General features: G+C 51.0%; 1 protein-coding gene across 1 annotated transcript; it reads left to right on the forward strand.

The window, feature by feature from the left end:
• The first annotated feature begins 3,940 nt into the window (after positions 1–3,940).
• Positions 3,941–14,470, forward strand: Batf3 (basic leucine zipper transcription factor, ATF-like 3). Its single transcript, NM_030060.2, has 3 exons — positions 3,941–4,054; positions 6,255–6,359; positions 13,978–14,470. Exons 1-3 carry the CDS (start codon positions 3,986–3,988, stop codon positions 14,158–14,160), a joined length of 357 nt encoding a protein of 118 aa, NP_084336.1. The 5' UTR covers positions 3,941–3,985; the 3' UTR covers positions 14,161–14,470.
• The last annotated feature ends 766 nt before the right edge of the window (positions 14,471–15,236 follow it).

The following is a 15,236-nucleotide window of genomic DNA, read 5'->3' on the forward strand; positions in this document are numbered from 1 at the left end:
CACGGGTAGGCCACCACACCCATTCTGAATTTACAAGGGTTCTGGGACTCTGAACTCCAGTTCCATGGCTTGCCTCTCACTTTAACCACTGAACCATCTCCCCAGGTCTCTTCGGTTGTTCTGACAGGGATTTTGTTCACTGTGGCAAAAGCGAGCAACACATTTGTGAATATGTCACCAGGTGGACACAGGCAAGGCCACTCTGGATCAGGATGGGCCTGTGGTAGTGACACACTGTGAACCTTCCATTCAAAAAGCTCCCGGTAGACTGTCTTTGGCCCTCCACAGTCTTCCCAGCCCTACCCCAAGTCTCTTGGATCATGGCCCTCATCTTCTGGGTCTCCTTGTTGCTTTCAATTTGTTCTTAAGACTTAAATATCCCACTGCAAATGCTGCTATGGTTTGGGAAGGAACCTACCAGCTCCCGTTTTAGATGCTGCATCTCCACTTGGTGTTGCTGTTTTATGAGGTGACCAACATGACCTCATAGCATCTTAAGTCAGATCATGCCAAACCTCTGCTCGGAAGCCTTATCTTTTCCACCTTATGTCAAATAAAAGGTGGCCTTCTTGCTGCATCTCTAGGTGTCCCGTCTTTCCCTCCGGCCACTCCAGACCCTCGAGTCTTCTGGAGTTACTTGAATGGCCAGGCACTTCCACAAGAACATTGCTTCTGTGTTGGTGCAGCATGAACCACGTCCTCCAGGTGTCTCCCCAGCCCTACAGAGGAGCCTCATTGATCTCCCTGTTTGAAAACACACCATCCCATACCGGCCCTCTCCAGCCCTTGCTCTTATACTCCCATCTTGAGATAGACCACATCGAAAGCACTCCAGTGTGCTCATCTGACTATCGAGACAGCGAGTTCCCTGAGGTGTGGCTCTCCGGCCCACAGTGGCTGACACACAGTGGCCAGTTTCTGGTAAGTGCAGTGGTCTCTACCTTTGGCTTTCTCTTCCCTAGCCTCACCAGAGGCCCACAGGACCGTCTTCTGAGAAAAGCCATGAGAAGACACTTACCAGAAGACCAGTTTCCTAAACAAGAACAGCAGGAGTGAACTGCACACAGGGCTTTCGATCATCCGTTTGTTATTGGAAAGAACCATTTTCTGGCGAAGTGAATCAGCAGAGCATCGGATCACCAACCTCCAAACCTGCTGCATCCTCACTGCGCCCTGAACCTGTGGTGCATCCCCCACCCCTCAGAGACGGGGTTCAAGGTCATTGTGGTATAAATAGGAACTTGACAAATCATACCAGATGTCTTCCTGGTTCAAGGGAAAACACACGAAAAGAAAACAGAGATTTGAATCCTGTTCTGCTTTTCTCTCATTCATTCGTTTGGTTTGTGTTTTTGAGACAGAACTGTGTAGACCAGGCTGGCCTCAAACTCAGAGATATATCTGCCTCTGCCTTCTGAGTGTTGGGATTAAAGGTGTGTGTGTGTGTGTGTGTGTGTGTGTTGTGTGTCTGTCTGTCTATCTATCTATCTATCTATCTATCTATCTATCTATCTATCTATCTATCTATCTGGGTCTCACTATGTAATTCTGACTTGCCTGAAACTTGATATATAGACCAAGCAAGCATTTATCTTGGCTTTCTAGTGTGGCAAATGAACTTAGCACCATACTATAATAGCATTATTGGGATACTATAAATAAATTTAATGTTACTTTTATAAACATGGAGTGTGTGAAGAAGCCAGCATCAACCTTCTCAAGAAGTTTAAGAAAGCACGCAAAAGAGATGACAATTCTAGGGGCTGGAAAGATGGCTGGGGATGAGGGAAGAGCACTGACTGCTCTTGGAGAGGGCCCAGGTTCCATTCCCAGCACCCACATGGTGACTCACTATTAACTACCCAGAACTCCATTACCCTCTTCTGGAACCCGACACCCATATGGTGTACAGACTTAATAGGAAGGGAAAGAAATAGTTCCATGCTGGGCATGGTGACACACGCCTTTAGTCCCAGTGCTCAGGAAGTGGATCTCTGAGAGTTCGGGACCAGCCTGGTCTAAAAGTGAGTTCCGTGACATCCAGGGCTGAACACAGAGAAGCCCTGCCTTGAAAAACTCAAGGTGTGTATGAGTGTGTAGGGAAGGGGGATATGGGGGGGGGCGGTAGAAAGAAAGGAAAAGAAAAAAGAAACAATGCCATAAGTAGACTAAGCCAATATAAGTCTGCTGTTGGCCCTGGCCCCAGGCTGTGGGGAGGACCCCAGAGGACTTGGAACAGGAAAGGAGCCCACTAGAATGACACACGGGAGTGCACTGGTATGTCGAGGATCACCCCCTCCAACACCCATTCTTAAACGTCTAAAAGTTAGGATCACTTGCCCCCACAAATTGCTTATTTTGTTAGTCTTTGGTTGTATTGAGATCTCATCCTGCTATTTAGCTCTAGTTAGCCTGGAGGTTAATGTATAGCCCAAGCTAGATAGTGGAACTTGTGGAAACCCTGCCTCAACCTTGTGAGTGGAGAAATTGTAGGCGTTGGCCACCACACCCCGTTTACAGGGTCCTTTAATTTTCAAGGACAGAGGTCCTGGGCTGACCCACACCAAGTGCAGGATGCTGTGCTGTGCACTCCTCTATACTGTGTGAGATGTAATTGTCTCTCTCTCTCTTCTCTCCCCTCCTTCTCCCCTCCCCCCACACCGGAGCATGCATGCATGTTGATAGAAGAGGGTCAGAACTAAAATTTGGGCGGAACCATTAGCATGGAGAGGCTCTGCTGTGATGTGTGGACACTGGCTATGCCGTGACCTACTAGCACACATGACCACTACTGGTGCCTAAAGCCGCGCAGGCAGGTTCAAACAAGCTCCTCTCTCCAGACTTACGGCTTAAATTCTGGCACAGAGCCATGCACACTGGGGTGAGGACTCAGAAAGGTCACCTCTCCCACTGCCCAGAAGCCAGTAGGCCAAAATGAGCACACGAGAAAGGCCACTCTTGTCTGGTTCCCATCCGTCCCCCAGTTCGTGGTTAGCTTTCCTCTCCTATGCTATGCACAAACCACAAACCTGCAACCGCTAGGGTTTTTTCTTTTTTTCTTTGCTGGGCACAGTCATCTTGACTTCATATTTTAAAAACTGGCAGGCGGGTGAAGAGGGATGAGATACGTCTCTACCTAGTCTGACATAAACATAGCAACCATATATTTTAGCCTTTAGTAGGTATCACCTTAATCTTGAAGAAGCAAATGCAGCTAGCCCATGGGACCTTAGCATGGCCTGCCCAGACCTTTGAATGTGTGAGGATGGACTTCAAGCGTGGTTTCGACTCACAACCTCTCTTTGCCGCTCCCCCCGCCCCGCCCCCCCCCATCAGAATTCGCCCTCCCAGTCACCTCGCCCCCTCCCTCCCACTGGACCAGACGCCGCCGCAGTGGAAAAGCCCTGAGGCTCCCGCTGTCCCCATAGCGCGGACGGTCTCTGCTGCGGTCCCTGCCCACTGGCGCCACCGGTCCAGGTGCCGCCTCGCCCGGAAGAAATCTCCCCATCGGCGGTGACCGGCGCTGGGGCGCTAAGGGAGGCTGCGAAGGGACATTGAAGCCACCGAGCCACTCACTGGTGCTTCTCACCCAAACTTCCCAGGAGCGGCCGGAGGACCGTCCACGGCGGCGCTGCGCCAGCACCCCGTCTCCACCCACTCGGGGTCTTCTCCGTGGGTGGGCTTCGGTGCTGCCACGTGACTTCCACGAAGAGCGGGGGCCCTTAGCGGAAAGCAGCGACTTGGGTGGGATCCTGGACCCCGAGGTGCGGCGAGAGGGTGGGGGGAGGAGGAAGCAGGGGCGGGGTGGGAGTAGGGGGCGGGGCCGGGCCGGGCCGGGACTGGACACGGGGTGGGGAGGCGGGCACCGTGGAGCCCGGAGAGCGGGAAGCGGCGGGGCGGGGCGGGGCAGCAAGTGCGGGGATGCGGGCGGAGCGCGGGTAGCAGAGCCCCACGTTCAGGGCGCCCCGTGTGGCGAGCGCGCGGCATGTCGCAAGGGCCCCCCGCGGTCAGCGTGCTGCAGAGAAGCGTGGATGCGCCCGGGAACCAGCCGCAGGTATTGGACAAGGGGGCCGGGTGTGAGGACCGGGTGAGGGTGAGGGCAGAGCTCCAGGTGCGCCCCCGCCGTGCGCCCCCGCCGTGCGCCTCAAGCGCTTGGGAAGGCGGCAGCCCCTCCAGACTCGGCGCCGAACACGTGGGTCCGCGCTGCTGTGGGCAGTTTCATCCTTGACTCCTGTGGGCGCTGGTGGGAGGGGGCCCGGAGCTCCGATATTATGAATTCAGCCCAAAGGGGCGGTTCGTCCCTGCATCCAACCCACTGGCCAAGATCCGCATGGGGAATGTCGGACCGGTCAATTTGTGGGTGTGGGGTTTTGTCTCTAATGGGCAGACTCCACCCCCAGCACGGGTGGAAACTTCTCGCCCCAATATGATCAGCACCCTCTGTTGTCCCAGCTTTCAAAGCTGTAGTCACAAGAAGCTGAGACCAAATAGAGGCCACTGTTGGAACACTTCTTGGCCACCTGGTTGCTTTATCAATAGATCAGGTCTTATTTTTCTTAGTCACCACACACACTCCCAACTCTCTGCTTGAAGTGTAATGTCCCAGGATGACCCTGGAAGTCTGAGCCAAGTAGTTGGAGTGGCCTTATACTATTTGCTTCGACTAGCGGAGCCTCAATTTCCCCATCTATAAGATGAACTCTTTTTGTATCTCCTGAGGACGTTTGCAGAGGTCATGTGAGTGATGGGTGATTTGTGTCTCCATTCGTCATTCCTGCCCAGAGGGAAGGTGTGATCATCTGTGGCAGGTGATGTGACAGCTCCCAGAGGACAGGAGGCATGCTGCCCCTTGCCCTGAGACTTGTTGGCTTTGGAGAATAGAGACATTATTTCCTGTCAAGCACCAGTGGAGAGCCAGTGAGGTCAAATCTCAGGTCAGCTTGATTCTGGGCAGCAGAGCCCAGCAGTGTTCTGAGTACAGGGCAGGGTCTTAGTTATTATATACGGTGGAAGGCTTTGTGAGGGTGTAAAAGCTGAAGTTACATCGTTTATATGGCATGTCCCCCTGGATGCTCCAGGTGTGTTTATCAAGACCTTTGGGGTGTAGTGATGCAGGAGTACAATTCCAGAGCTAGGGAGGAAAGGGAAGGGAGACTACGTGAAACTGTTGAAGAAGGGGGTGGGGGGAGGACTTCTGGAAGGCACGTTTTGACACCTGTGTTCTCCTGAGCAGGTGTTGGGTCTGCTGTCTCTTCTTATCTATGCCTGGGATTCCTGGCTGAAGCCCTGAGTTTGTACGCCAGCCTCTGGGTTTTGCTGTTGCTGTGGCTCCAGATTACACCCTGAGCCTCACCTACCACTAAGCTCCCTCCCCATCTAGACACCTTTTGAACTCAGTCTTGAAGGACATTTTTTTTCCTCCCCTGATGGTGTCAATTGCAGTTCTGGAAAGCAGACCCTTTCCTCTAAGTAAGCTCTCGCTGTGGTACGTGCATTTTTTTCTGCCTGCCCACTTCATGTCACCTCATGAAGGATTTTTGGATATTTGGTTAAGAACTCTCAAAACGCATCACAGATTTGCATTTGGAATAACCCTGACCTCTGAAAAGAAAATGTCAGCCAAGTGTTGTTCAAGAGAGCATGTCGTCATTAGTGTTCCAGAGTTTTCCACATACTGGTAGAGCTGTGTGGTTGCAGTTACTAATAAATGCATAACTATGGTCTGTATACAGTTTCAGAAGGACTTGCCAGTGTGTGGTAGTTTAAAGGCTGTGCACAGCAAGTTCTAGCGAGCACACACCCCAGTCTTTCTCACTCTCAGATGAGCAGTAACAGCACCGCTCTTCCAGGCAAACGCCCTGTGGGGCAGAAGTTTGTGAACGTTGGTTTGGGGACCAGCAAACCTGAGTTCCACTTCCCACTCACCCCCATGCTGGCCGTGGTACCTGGAGAACTTCCCTAACCTGAGTTTCTGATTCCTCGTTGTCTCATAGTATTTTTATTTTTTGTGGTCCTGGGTATGGAACACAGGGCCTGACATATCCCACACATATGGCACCACTAAGCTGCACCCCAGACCTTATATTCCTCATTTTAAAACAACAGTCTTTCTATACGCTTTTCAGTATGTGGGTGGTGATTAATATAAAGCAAAGCCCCACCACAGGATAGGTGTTCCTTAACAAAACCTCTCAGTAGCCCACTGGAGCATGGTGAGAGTCTGAGAGTCTTACCTCACCACATGTCATCCCCAGAGCCCCAAGGACGATGACAGGAAAGTTCGAAGGAGAGAGAAAAACCGGGTTGCAGCTCAGAGGAGCCGGAAGAAGCAGACCCAGAAGGCTGACAAGCTCCACGAGGTGAGCCTGTGGTCAGGTCAGGACTACAGGACAGCCACAGGGACAGCTGTCTCCTATCGGGGGAGGGGGCAGTGATGGCATCACGGTGCTCATCATCAGTCCTTCCAGTCTGATTCTTCTGGGTCCTCCCAGCCTATTGCTTTGCTTCTGTATTCTCGGGCCTCTTCCTCTCAGCCCCAGCCCCCGGGCTTCTTCCCACGCTTGATTTTTCTCTCACTATAGACTCAAACAAAAGCTAGATGTGGGGGCTCTCACACTATAGCACTCAGGAAGGTGGAGGCAGGAGAATACCCAGCCTGAGGCTAGTTGGAACTACAGAGAAACTGTCTATAGAAACAATAGTGACAACAGTAATAGTAATTAAAGTTCTGGAGGAGCAGCTCAGTGGAGTGCTTGTCTAATGTGCACAAGAATACCCTGGGTGGGAGTCTCAGCACCACATAAACCAGCCGTGGTGGAAGGAACACGCCTTCGAGATCAGCACTCGGGGGAGAGGCAGAGAATCACAAGTTCAAGGTCAAGTTTGTATTTATAGTGACTTTCAGGCTAGCCTTGGCTATATGAGGTATCGTCTCAAAAAAAAAAAAAAAAAGGAAGGAAGGAAGGAAGAGAGAGAGAGAGAGAGAGAGAGAGAGAGAAATTACTGAGAATTATGGCACTTGCCTTTAATCCCAGCACTCTGGAGGCAGAGGCAGGCAAATCTCTGAGTTTAAGGCTAGCCTGGTCTACATAGTGAGTTCCAGGACAGCCAGAGGGCTCCATAGTGAAACTCTATCTTTAAAAAAAGAGAAAGTAAATAAAAGAATGTGGGTGAGGTGGTACTTGTGAGGGTCAGGAGTTTAAACCATTTTTGGCTATATAGTAAGTTTAAGGCCAGCCTGGGCTACATGAGACCCTCTCCCTACCAAAACTAAAAATTGAAGAAGCTAAACAAAAATAGCTCTTTATACTTTTAATTCCTTTTCAAAATCTTGCCTCCTCCTCAGGGGGTGGTTTGAGAGAGAATGGCCCCTCTGGGCTCATACACAGAGTGCTCAGTGTGGAACTGTTTGGGAAGGATGAGAAGGTGTAGCTGCTTTGGAGGAGGTGTGGCATTGGCACTGGCTTTGAGGTTTCCAAAGCCCATGGAATTCCCACTTAGCTCTCTCACTATCTACCGCGTGCCTGTGGATCAGATGTAAAAATCTCAGGTGCGGTTCTGGTACCACGCCTGCCTGCTTCCAAGCCTTTCTACCTCTGGCTTTGTCTTATTTGTTTTTTGAGACCGTGTCACTATGTAACCCAGCCTGGCCTCCTGCTCAATCCTGCCTCTCAGCCTGCTGAGTGCTATGACAGGTATGTGCCACCAATTTCTCAGCTATCTCTCCTTTCCCTCTCCCTCCTTGTTCCCTCCCCCTCATCCCCTCCCTTCTCCCCTCTTCTCCCTCTGCCTTCCCTCCCCCTCTTTCCCTCCCCTCTTCTCCCCCTCCCCTCCTTCCCTCCCCCTCCTCCCCTTCCCTCCTCCCCCTCCCCTCTCCTTCCTTCTCACTTCCCCTCCCTTCTCCTCCCCCTCCTTCTTCTCTTCCTCCTTCTCTTCTTCTCCCCCTCCTCCTCTCCCCTCTTTCTTCTCCCCCCCCACTCCTCCTCTCTTCTTAAATGTTGGTGGTGGCACACGCCTTTAATCCCAGCACTCAGGAGGCAGAGGCAGGCGGATTTCTGAGTTCGAGGCCAGCCTGGTCTACAAAGTGAGTTCCAGGACAGCCAGGACTACACAGAGAAAACCTGTCTCAACCCCCCCCCCCAAAAAAAAAATGTTGGTGTGGTTTAAGGTGTGACACTTGCTGCCTTTTCATCTTGCCTGGAATATTTCTCTGTTAGCTTGTCCTGTCATCCACACTTAACAATCCCTTCATTACTTCCAGACGGGCCCAGTCAGGACGTCACCTCTTGCTGGCGCGTGCTGGGGCTCTGTTGCACTTTCGAGGCTGAATGTGGTCTCTTCACCCTGGACTTTCTCTTCTCACGTGGTAGCTAAAGGCGCTTAACCACCTTTCTTATCTCTCAGATCAGCAGCCTGTATCTGAGTCTATTTTCTGTATTACTGAATACCACAGATTGTGTAAATGATAAAGAAGACACTGTTTGGCTCAGGGTTCTGAACACTTAAAAGTCTCAAAATATGGAGCCACATCTGCTCAGCACCTAGCGAGGGCTTTGCGCTGGTGGCAGGATGGGCAGACAGCAAGTGAGTCAGAGGACTCTCCTCCACAAACAATCACCCACATTGTAACCCATACACCAACTAATGACAACTTATTTGAGGCAGCAGAGCATCTGTGACTCAGCTCCCCAGGGTCCTCCTGATGCTGCTGTTTTGGAGACCAAGTTCTCAGGGCCGCCAGCTGGGGAGAGGCACGTTCGGCACTGCCGCTTACCCCAGGACTCTGCTTTACTGGAGCTGCATTTGAATCCCACACAGTCACACGGCCAGGACTGGTGGGGAGTGGGTGACAGTCACACAGCCAGGGCTGGTGGGGAGTGGGCGACAGTCACACAGCCAGGGCTGGTGGGGAGTGGGCGACAGTCACACAGCCAGGGCTGGTGGGGAGTGGGCGACAGTCACACAGCCAGGGCTGGTGGGGAGTGGGCGACAGTCACACAGCCAGGGCTGGTGGGAAGTGGGCGATATTTCTATTCTTTTTTTTTTTTAAAAAAGATTTATTTATTTATTATATGTAAGTACACTGTAGCTGTCTTCAGACACACCAGGAGAGGATATCAGATCCCATTACAGACGGTTGTGAGCCACCAGGTGGTTGCTGGGATTTGAACTCAGGACCATAGGAAGAGCAGTCAGTGCTCTTAACCACTGAGTCGTCTCTCCAGCTCTGATGCTTCTATTCTTAACTGTTCACAGGTTGGTGTGCAGAGTTAAGATTTCCTATAGCTCTCTCCTGCCATGCAGTGCCCCCCCCCCCCCCCCGGTGCTCTCCAGCCATGGATGCTTCCCCAAAGTTAGTCAGGGGATTCAGCTCAGATATTCAGTTGTTGGGAGAGGGGAAAGGGTGTGTGAAAATTACCCTCGGATCACATTGAAAAATGCACACACCCCAGGGAGCTAAGACTGGGGTTAGGAACCCACAGCTTGGTAGGCACTGTGTGGGTCTTTACTGAAGGCCGGGAGCTAAGGCCTGGAGGCCGGGCTCTCCAGGTGGGCTTCAGGGAAGCTCTTGTTCCTAAGGTCGTTTTGTTTCTGGGTTTGTCTTGCCAGGTAGCCTCTTCAGGGGTCCAAGGGCTCCTGGTTAATGTCTAGCCCTTTATTCAGATCATGTGTGCCCTGTGGACTGCCAGCCCCACCCCTCAAGAGTCCCCTAGTTCAAACCAGGTGTGTTGCCATTTGTAAGTCCTGGGTGATCATGTGTGCAGACATAACCAAGTGTCCTAGACAAGGCTTTTCATGTAACAAAGTCTATTAGATCCAAAATACTTAGTAAGCACTTCCTGGGGTGAAGCCTTGCTGTGGAGTCTCAAAGAGAAGAGGCCTCACATGGCCTCGGGAAGCACGGGATCTGTTTCCTACGTTTCCTACGTTTTCTACGGCTGCCGGAGTGAATCTCAGCAGACTCATTACCCTCTTCAGCGCAAGTGCGCTCCACTGCTGAGTTAAGCTGATTGGCTACCTGGAGTTTCCTCACGGTCACAGATGCTGATAGTTGTGGTGATGAGAAGTGTCCCTCACCCTCAGTGACCATGCTTCACATGGGACACTGGGCAGCATTAGGCTAAGCGTGCATTCCCGGACAGGAATGAAGATATAGCTGAAGATGAGCTGTGCCACACTGAGGGTATCATAGAAGTGGGTCAGATTTGACCAGACACCAAAGATGTCAGACTGAGAAAGGATTTTGAGTCAGACAAGGGTGGGAACATCGGCAGCCCTGAAAGCCTTAAATGTCACACAAGCTGACAACCGACTTGAGCAGTGTGATTGTGGTGAGTGTTGTCATGGGGCGGTCGATACTGCACGTTGGCAGAGAACGCTGGGGAAGGACCCACACGGTTTAGAAACCGACTGTGACGGTTGTAGGGACGACAGTTGGCACAGCCTCGCTGGCAACTGTGACAGTCTTTTCTGTTTGGAACTGCCTTTGTATAAGGCTTTGTATAAGACCAACTGTAGAGTTCCGAGATCTCCATTCTGGTAACTGCTGTGGAGAAATCTGGGCTCTCTCTGCCAAAAGGAGGAGAAATTAATGATGCATGAGAGTTGGGGTTCACCCTGACACTGGGGATGGGGTCCCAGGTCTCCGGCCTCTCAGAGCTTACTGTCTCACTTGTGACCGTGTTCTCCAGAAGCCCCACTTACACCTGTCTGTCACTAACTCTGTTGGCCCTCTTTGGGTCCTCTGCCCCTAGGACCCTGACCCTAGAAACCCCAGGACAAGATTTCCCAACCGCAGCGTGATTGTGTGCATTGGTTGGGTGCTGAGCTGGGCCCTGAAGGGTGCTGAGCAGGGTACTCAGCTTTGTCCACTAGATACAAGGTCACCTACAGTGACACATCCTCAGGCGTCCTCAGACGACTGCTGCTTCATTACATCTGCGTTTGAGTGTGTGCATGCTGTGGCGTGTGCGTGGAGGTCAGAGGGCACCTGCATGAGAGTCAGCTGCATCTGATAACACCAGGTTCTTCTAAGACAGTCTGTGTAGCCCAGACTGGCGTCAGACTCAATAGGTTGTGAGGTTGACCTTGAACTTCTGATCTTCCGGCCTCTACCTCCTCAGTGTTAGGATTACAGTTATATGTGGTGCTAGGGAGTGAAGAGGCTTTGTGCAGGCTAAGAAAGCATTCTACCAACCAAACCACATCCCCAGCCCAAGCAACTTGGGTTTCGAGGCCTTCCTGGTTTTTATATATATTTATATATGTGTGTATATGTGTATATATATATGTGTGTGTGTGTGTGTGTGTGTGTGTATGTATCTATATATCAATAGTATATACAGTAACATAATTATACAATATATTATAGAAATATACAACATATACAAATGTATTCAATAATTATATGTATACATGTGTGTGTATGTGTGTGTGTGTGTGTGTGTGTGTGTGTGTGTTCTGTGGCCTCCTCCACCCCTTCCCAGGGCCTCTTCTTTATAAGATTAGTCCCACCTGGATGTTTTTACTGCTGCTTTTTAAATTTTCCCCCTCTTCCACCAGTTTAGTAAAAGTCCCTCAGCTGACTTAAGAATAAAACGTAAATTCCAGGAAAGAAAGTCCCTGTGGGTAAGAGGAAGGGACTACAGGAGAGGCATGGGGAACAAGGGTGGGTGGAGGAGGGGGAGTTATAGATATGATCGAAGTACATGCCACACACCGTGATGAAATCCTTTATTTTGCACAGTGCATATGTGTGGAAAGAGAATGGGGGCAGCTGAGACCAGATTCTCTGGAGGAGGCAGGGGCCAAACAACCCTGAGCAAACCATGGCACCTCAGGTTGGAATCAGGCTAAGCATCCCTCAGGATGCCAGAGACAAAGCTCAGAAGTCCCAAGCATCTTGCTGCAGACTCAGGAACTATAGAAGGGTTGTGTGGAGTATGGAATCCAGTGAAAACTGAAATGCAGTGACGTAGCTTGCTGGGACTGTTCTTTTCTGCCTTCTGTCTCATGCACAGGTGCAGGGCACGGGATCGGAACGCCAGGACTTCAGCTGGTTAGAGTGTAGGGCACTGGATCTGTAGGTGGACTGTCAGGACAACAGAAGACAGAATAGATTCATTGCATGGGTGAGGCCAGACTGATCCAGGACAGCCTGCAGGAGGGAGGAAAGGAGGCTGCTGCTCTGGACAGAGTTCTGGGGTGGTCTTCCTAAGATGGCCTCTTTCTGCAGTCCCTCTTGGAAAGGAAGAAAGAGTCCTAGAGATGGGGAGAAAACAGATGATGTAGCCCACATGAGTTGGACCATCTGAGCTGGTTCTGAAGAGGGTGATAGAAGCTCCTGGAGCTCCTTGTCTTTGATCTTTGGGGAGAGATGTTACTTATGTAAGTGAGGTCCGATAGTGTACATCTTGGAATGAGGAATATGAGACTTGTATGTGCTGTGATCAGGGAAGTCTTCCTGGAGGCAGTGAGCTCATGCTAGTCTCACAGAGGAAAGGACAGAATCAGCCAAGCCAAGCTGACGGTGTGCGCGTATCTTAGGGGGCTAAAAGGCCAGACTTCTTTAGTTGCATTTATTCAAAATGATTAGTAATAGAGAAGCTGTGATGGGAAATGAGGCCGGGTCCTCAGCTCAGGGAGTGCCCAGTGTGCTTGAGTCACAGTCTGGTCAAACACTTCAAGCTAGGTGTGAACAGAAACAACAGCTCAGCAGGATTTAGACATTCTCAGCCTGGAGAGGACCACGGATGGTGTGCTATGGCAATCTGCTGTTGGCTGTCTGTTCTGGACTTTACCAGTGGCTTGGATGAAGAGGAAGACTGTTGACCAAGTGGCTGGATGATGTAAAAGTTCTGTGACAGCTTGTATGCATGAGGTGACACAGTGGTATCTCAGAAAGGAACAGAGTAGGATTCAGTGGTCGGGGAAGCCCTGTCCTCAAGCAGTTCACGCACTGGGAGCTTGGCTTCCTGCAGACTCGGGGAAGTCTCCAGTGGCTTAGGTCCAGCACGAGGAGGATAACCACCCCCCTTCCGGAATCAGCCCACTGCATGCTCCCGAGAGCAATGCAACTGTGCTGGGAGTAACATTTCTCAGCTAACCTAGCAACTTGGAACATGTTACAGAGTAACGAGGAGGCCAGAGGGGCTAGTAGTCCTGACACAGGGAACTCGGAAGACGAGATACATTTAGACTCTGAGAACTTGTAAGGGCGAGGGAGGAGTCTGTTGCCAATCATTTCAAGAACTGAAGTTGCAAAGTACTGAATTCATCTTGTGTGGCTCCATTAGGTAGAGCCTGGCTCAATGGGTGGATGTGGAGGAGAGGAGTTTTCAGTACAAAGAGGATGGAATATTGCAGAAATGGAAGGGACTGTCCCTTGAAGATGGGGGTGTCCAACCCAAGATGGATGTGTGAGCCAGCCCTGCATATGAGAAGTTCCTAACAGTTTGGGGGGCAGGAGTGACAAGGAAGTTCTTTGATCTCCTTCAGTTCTGAGCCTCTACAGCCTTATGCAGTAGAAAAAAAAGACTGCATGTGTCTGTGCATTGTTAGTACAGCCGAAGGCATGTCGTCCTGGGTGCTGTTCCTGGTGTTGGGATGGCTGTGAGCCCACCAGAACCCTTCAAAAAACAAGTCAGTGTTGGGGATGAGGGCTGATGCAGATGGAAAGGAGGGACTACTTCGGAGTGATGGAGATGTCCCGTGTGTTAGCACAGGTTCCTTGCTTCTGTCATAATGCCCTGAATCACAGACACTTAATATAGACACATTATACTTCAGTAGTGTTGGTTCAGAAAGGAAAGCTGTGCTTTTTTAGGGCGATTTCATTCTCGTGGAAAGACAGATCTGAAGAGTCTGGTGTAGCCCAGGCTGGCCTTGAATTCTTGACCCTCCTGCCTCTACCTCCCAAGAGCTGGGACCGTTCCTGTCCACCTCCACACCTGCCTCCGCCTGTCCTCTCTTGAACAGGAGCACGAGAGCCTGGAGCAGGAGAACTCTGTGCTGCGCAGGGAGATTTCGAAGCTGAAGGAGGAGCTGCGTCACCTGAGCGAGGTGCTGAAGGAGCACGAGAAGATGTGCCCGCTGCTGCTGTGTCCTATGAACTTTGTGCAGCTTCGGTCAGACCCCGTGGCCAGCTGTCTACCACGATGACACCCCAGCTCACTCCTCCTTTGTCCGGCTCGGAACCTTGGTTTGCACACTCAGGAGTTTCCCTACACACCTGTGTCCAGGGGTACATGTGGCTGTGCCCTTCCAGGGAGCTCTGGGGCCAGCCTGGGCTCAGCATCGTGCTCTGGGGCATCTGACTTCCGGCCCCTGCCTTCCGGCCCCAGGACAGAGGATCCAGAGGCCCCAGCAAGAAGGCCCTTTGAGTCGTTCCTCTCTCACTTTGGCAGCTAGCCGGTGCTGTCCTTTGGCAGGATCTTTTCGTCTAGAACTTGGAAAATAAAGATAGTTACCTAATGTTTCCTTTGTCCATCTTCTTGGATGCAGGACTCCTAGAGTCCCTCCTCTGCATAAGTCATCCTACTGCAGGTAGCGCTCCTGTTCAACCAGAGCGGATGGGAAGTGCCCTTGGCTATGGCAGAGTTAAGACCGTGGGATTTACTTTTGCTCTCAGAGAGTGAGCTGACTTGTGGCTCACATCATTGACATTACCCAGTCTTCCATCTGGTATGGCTTACCTCATTTCAGCCATAGAATTTTTATTTGTTTATTTATTATTATTTATCAACCTTTAGGACAAGATCTTATTCTGCATCCCTGGCTGGCTTAGAACTCAAAGAAATGCCCCCTGCCTTTGCCTTCTAAGTGCTGGGATTACACCACAGTGGTGGAATATTTTTCTTCCTTTTTAAAAAAAACAATTGTATTTTGTGTGTATGCCTGAGTGTGTGTCTGTGCACATCCAGAGACCAGCCCTGTTACACATTAATAACAGGATTCCTCAGACGTCAAAAGATGTCGGATCCCCTGGAGTTACAGGGAATTGTGAGCTACCACGTGGGTGCTGGGAACCACACTCAGGTCCCTTGCAAGAGCAGAAAATGCTTTTAACTGCTGGGCTGATTCTCCAGCCCTGAGAATTTTGTTTCTGGTTGGGCCTTCCAACTGCTCCATTTGCTCGTTCATCAGCACAGGATCAGTGGACACACTGCCCCTTCATTTAAGTAAACAAGCATTTGGGGAGAAGAGAACAGTTCTCTTTCTCAGGTGCCCATTCTTCT

The sequence above is a fragment of the Mus musculus genome, chromosome 1, assembly GCF_000001635.26.
Source record: "Mus musculus strain C57BL/6J chromosome 1, GRCm38.p6 C57BL/6J".
Lineage (NCBI taxonomy): Eukaryota > Metazoa > Chordata > Mammalia > Rodentia > Muridae > Mus > Mus musculus.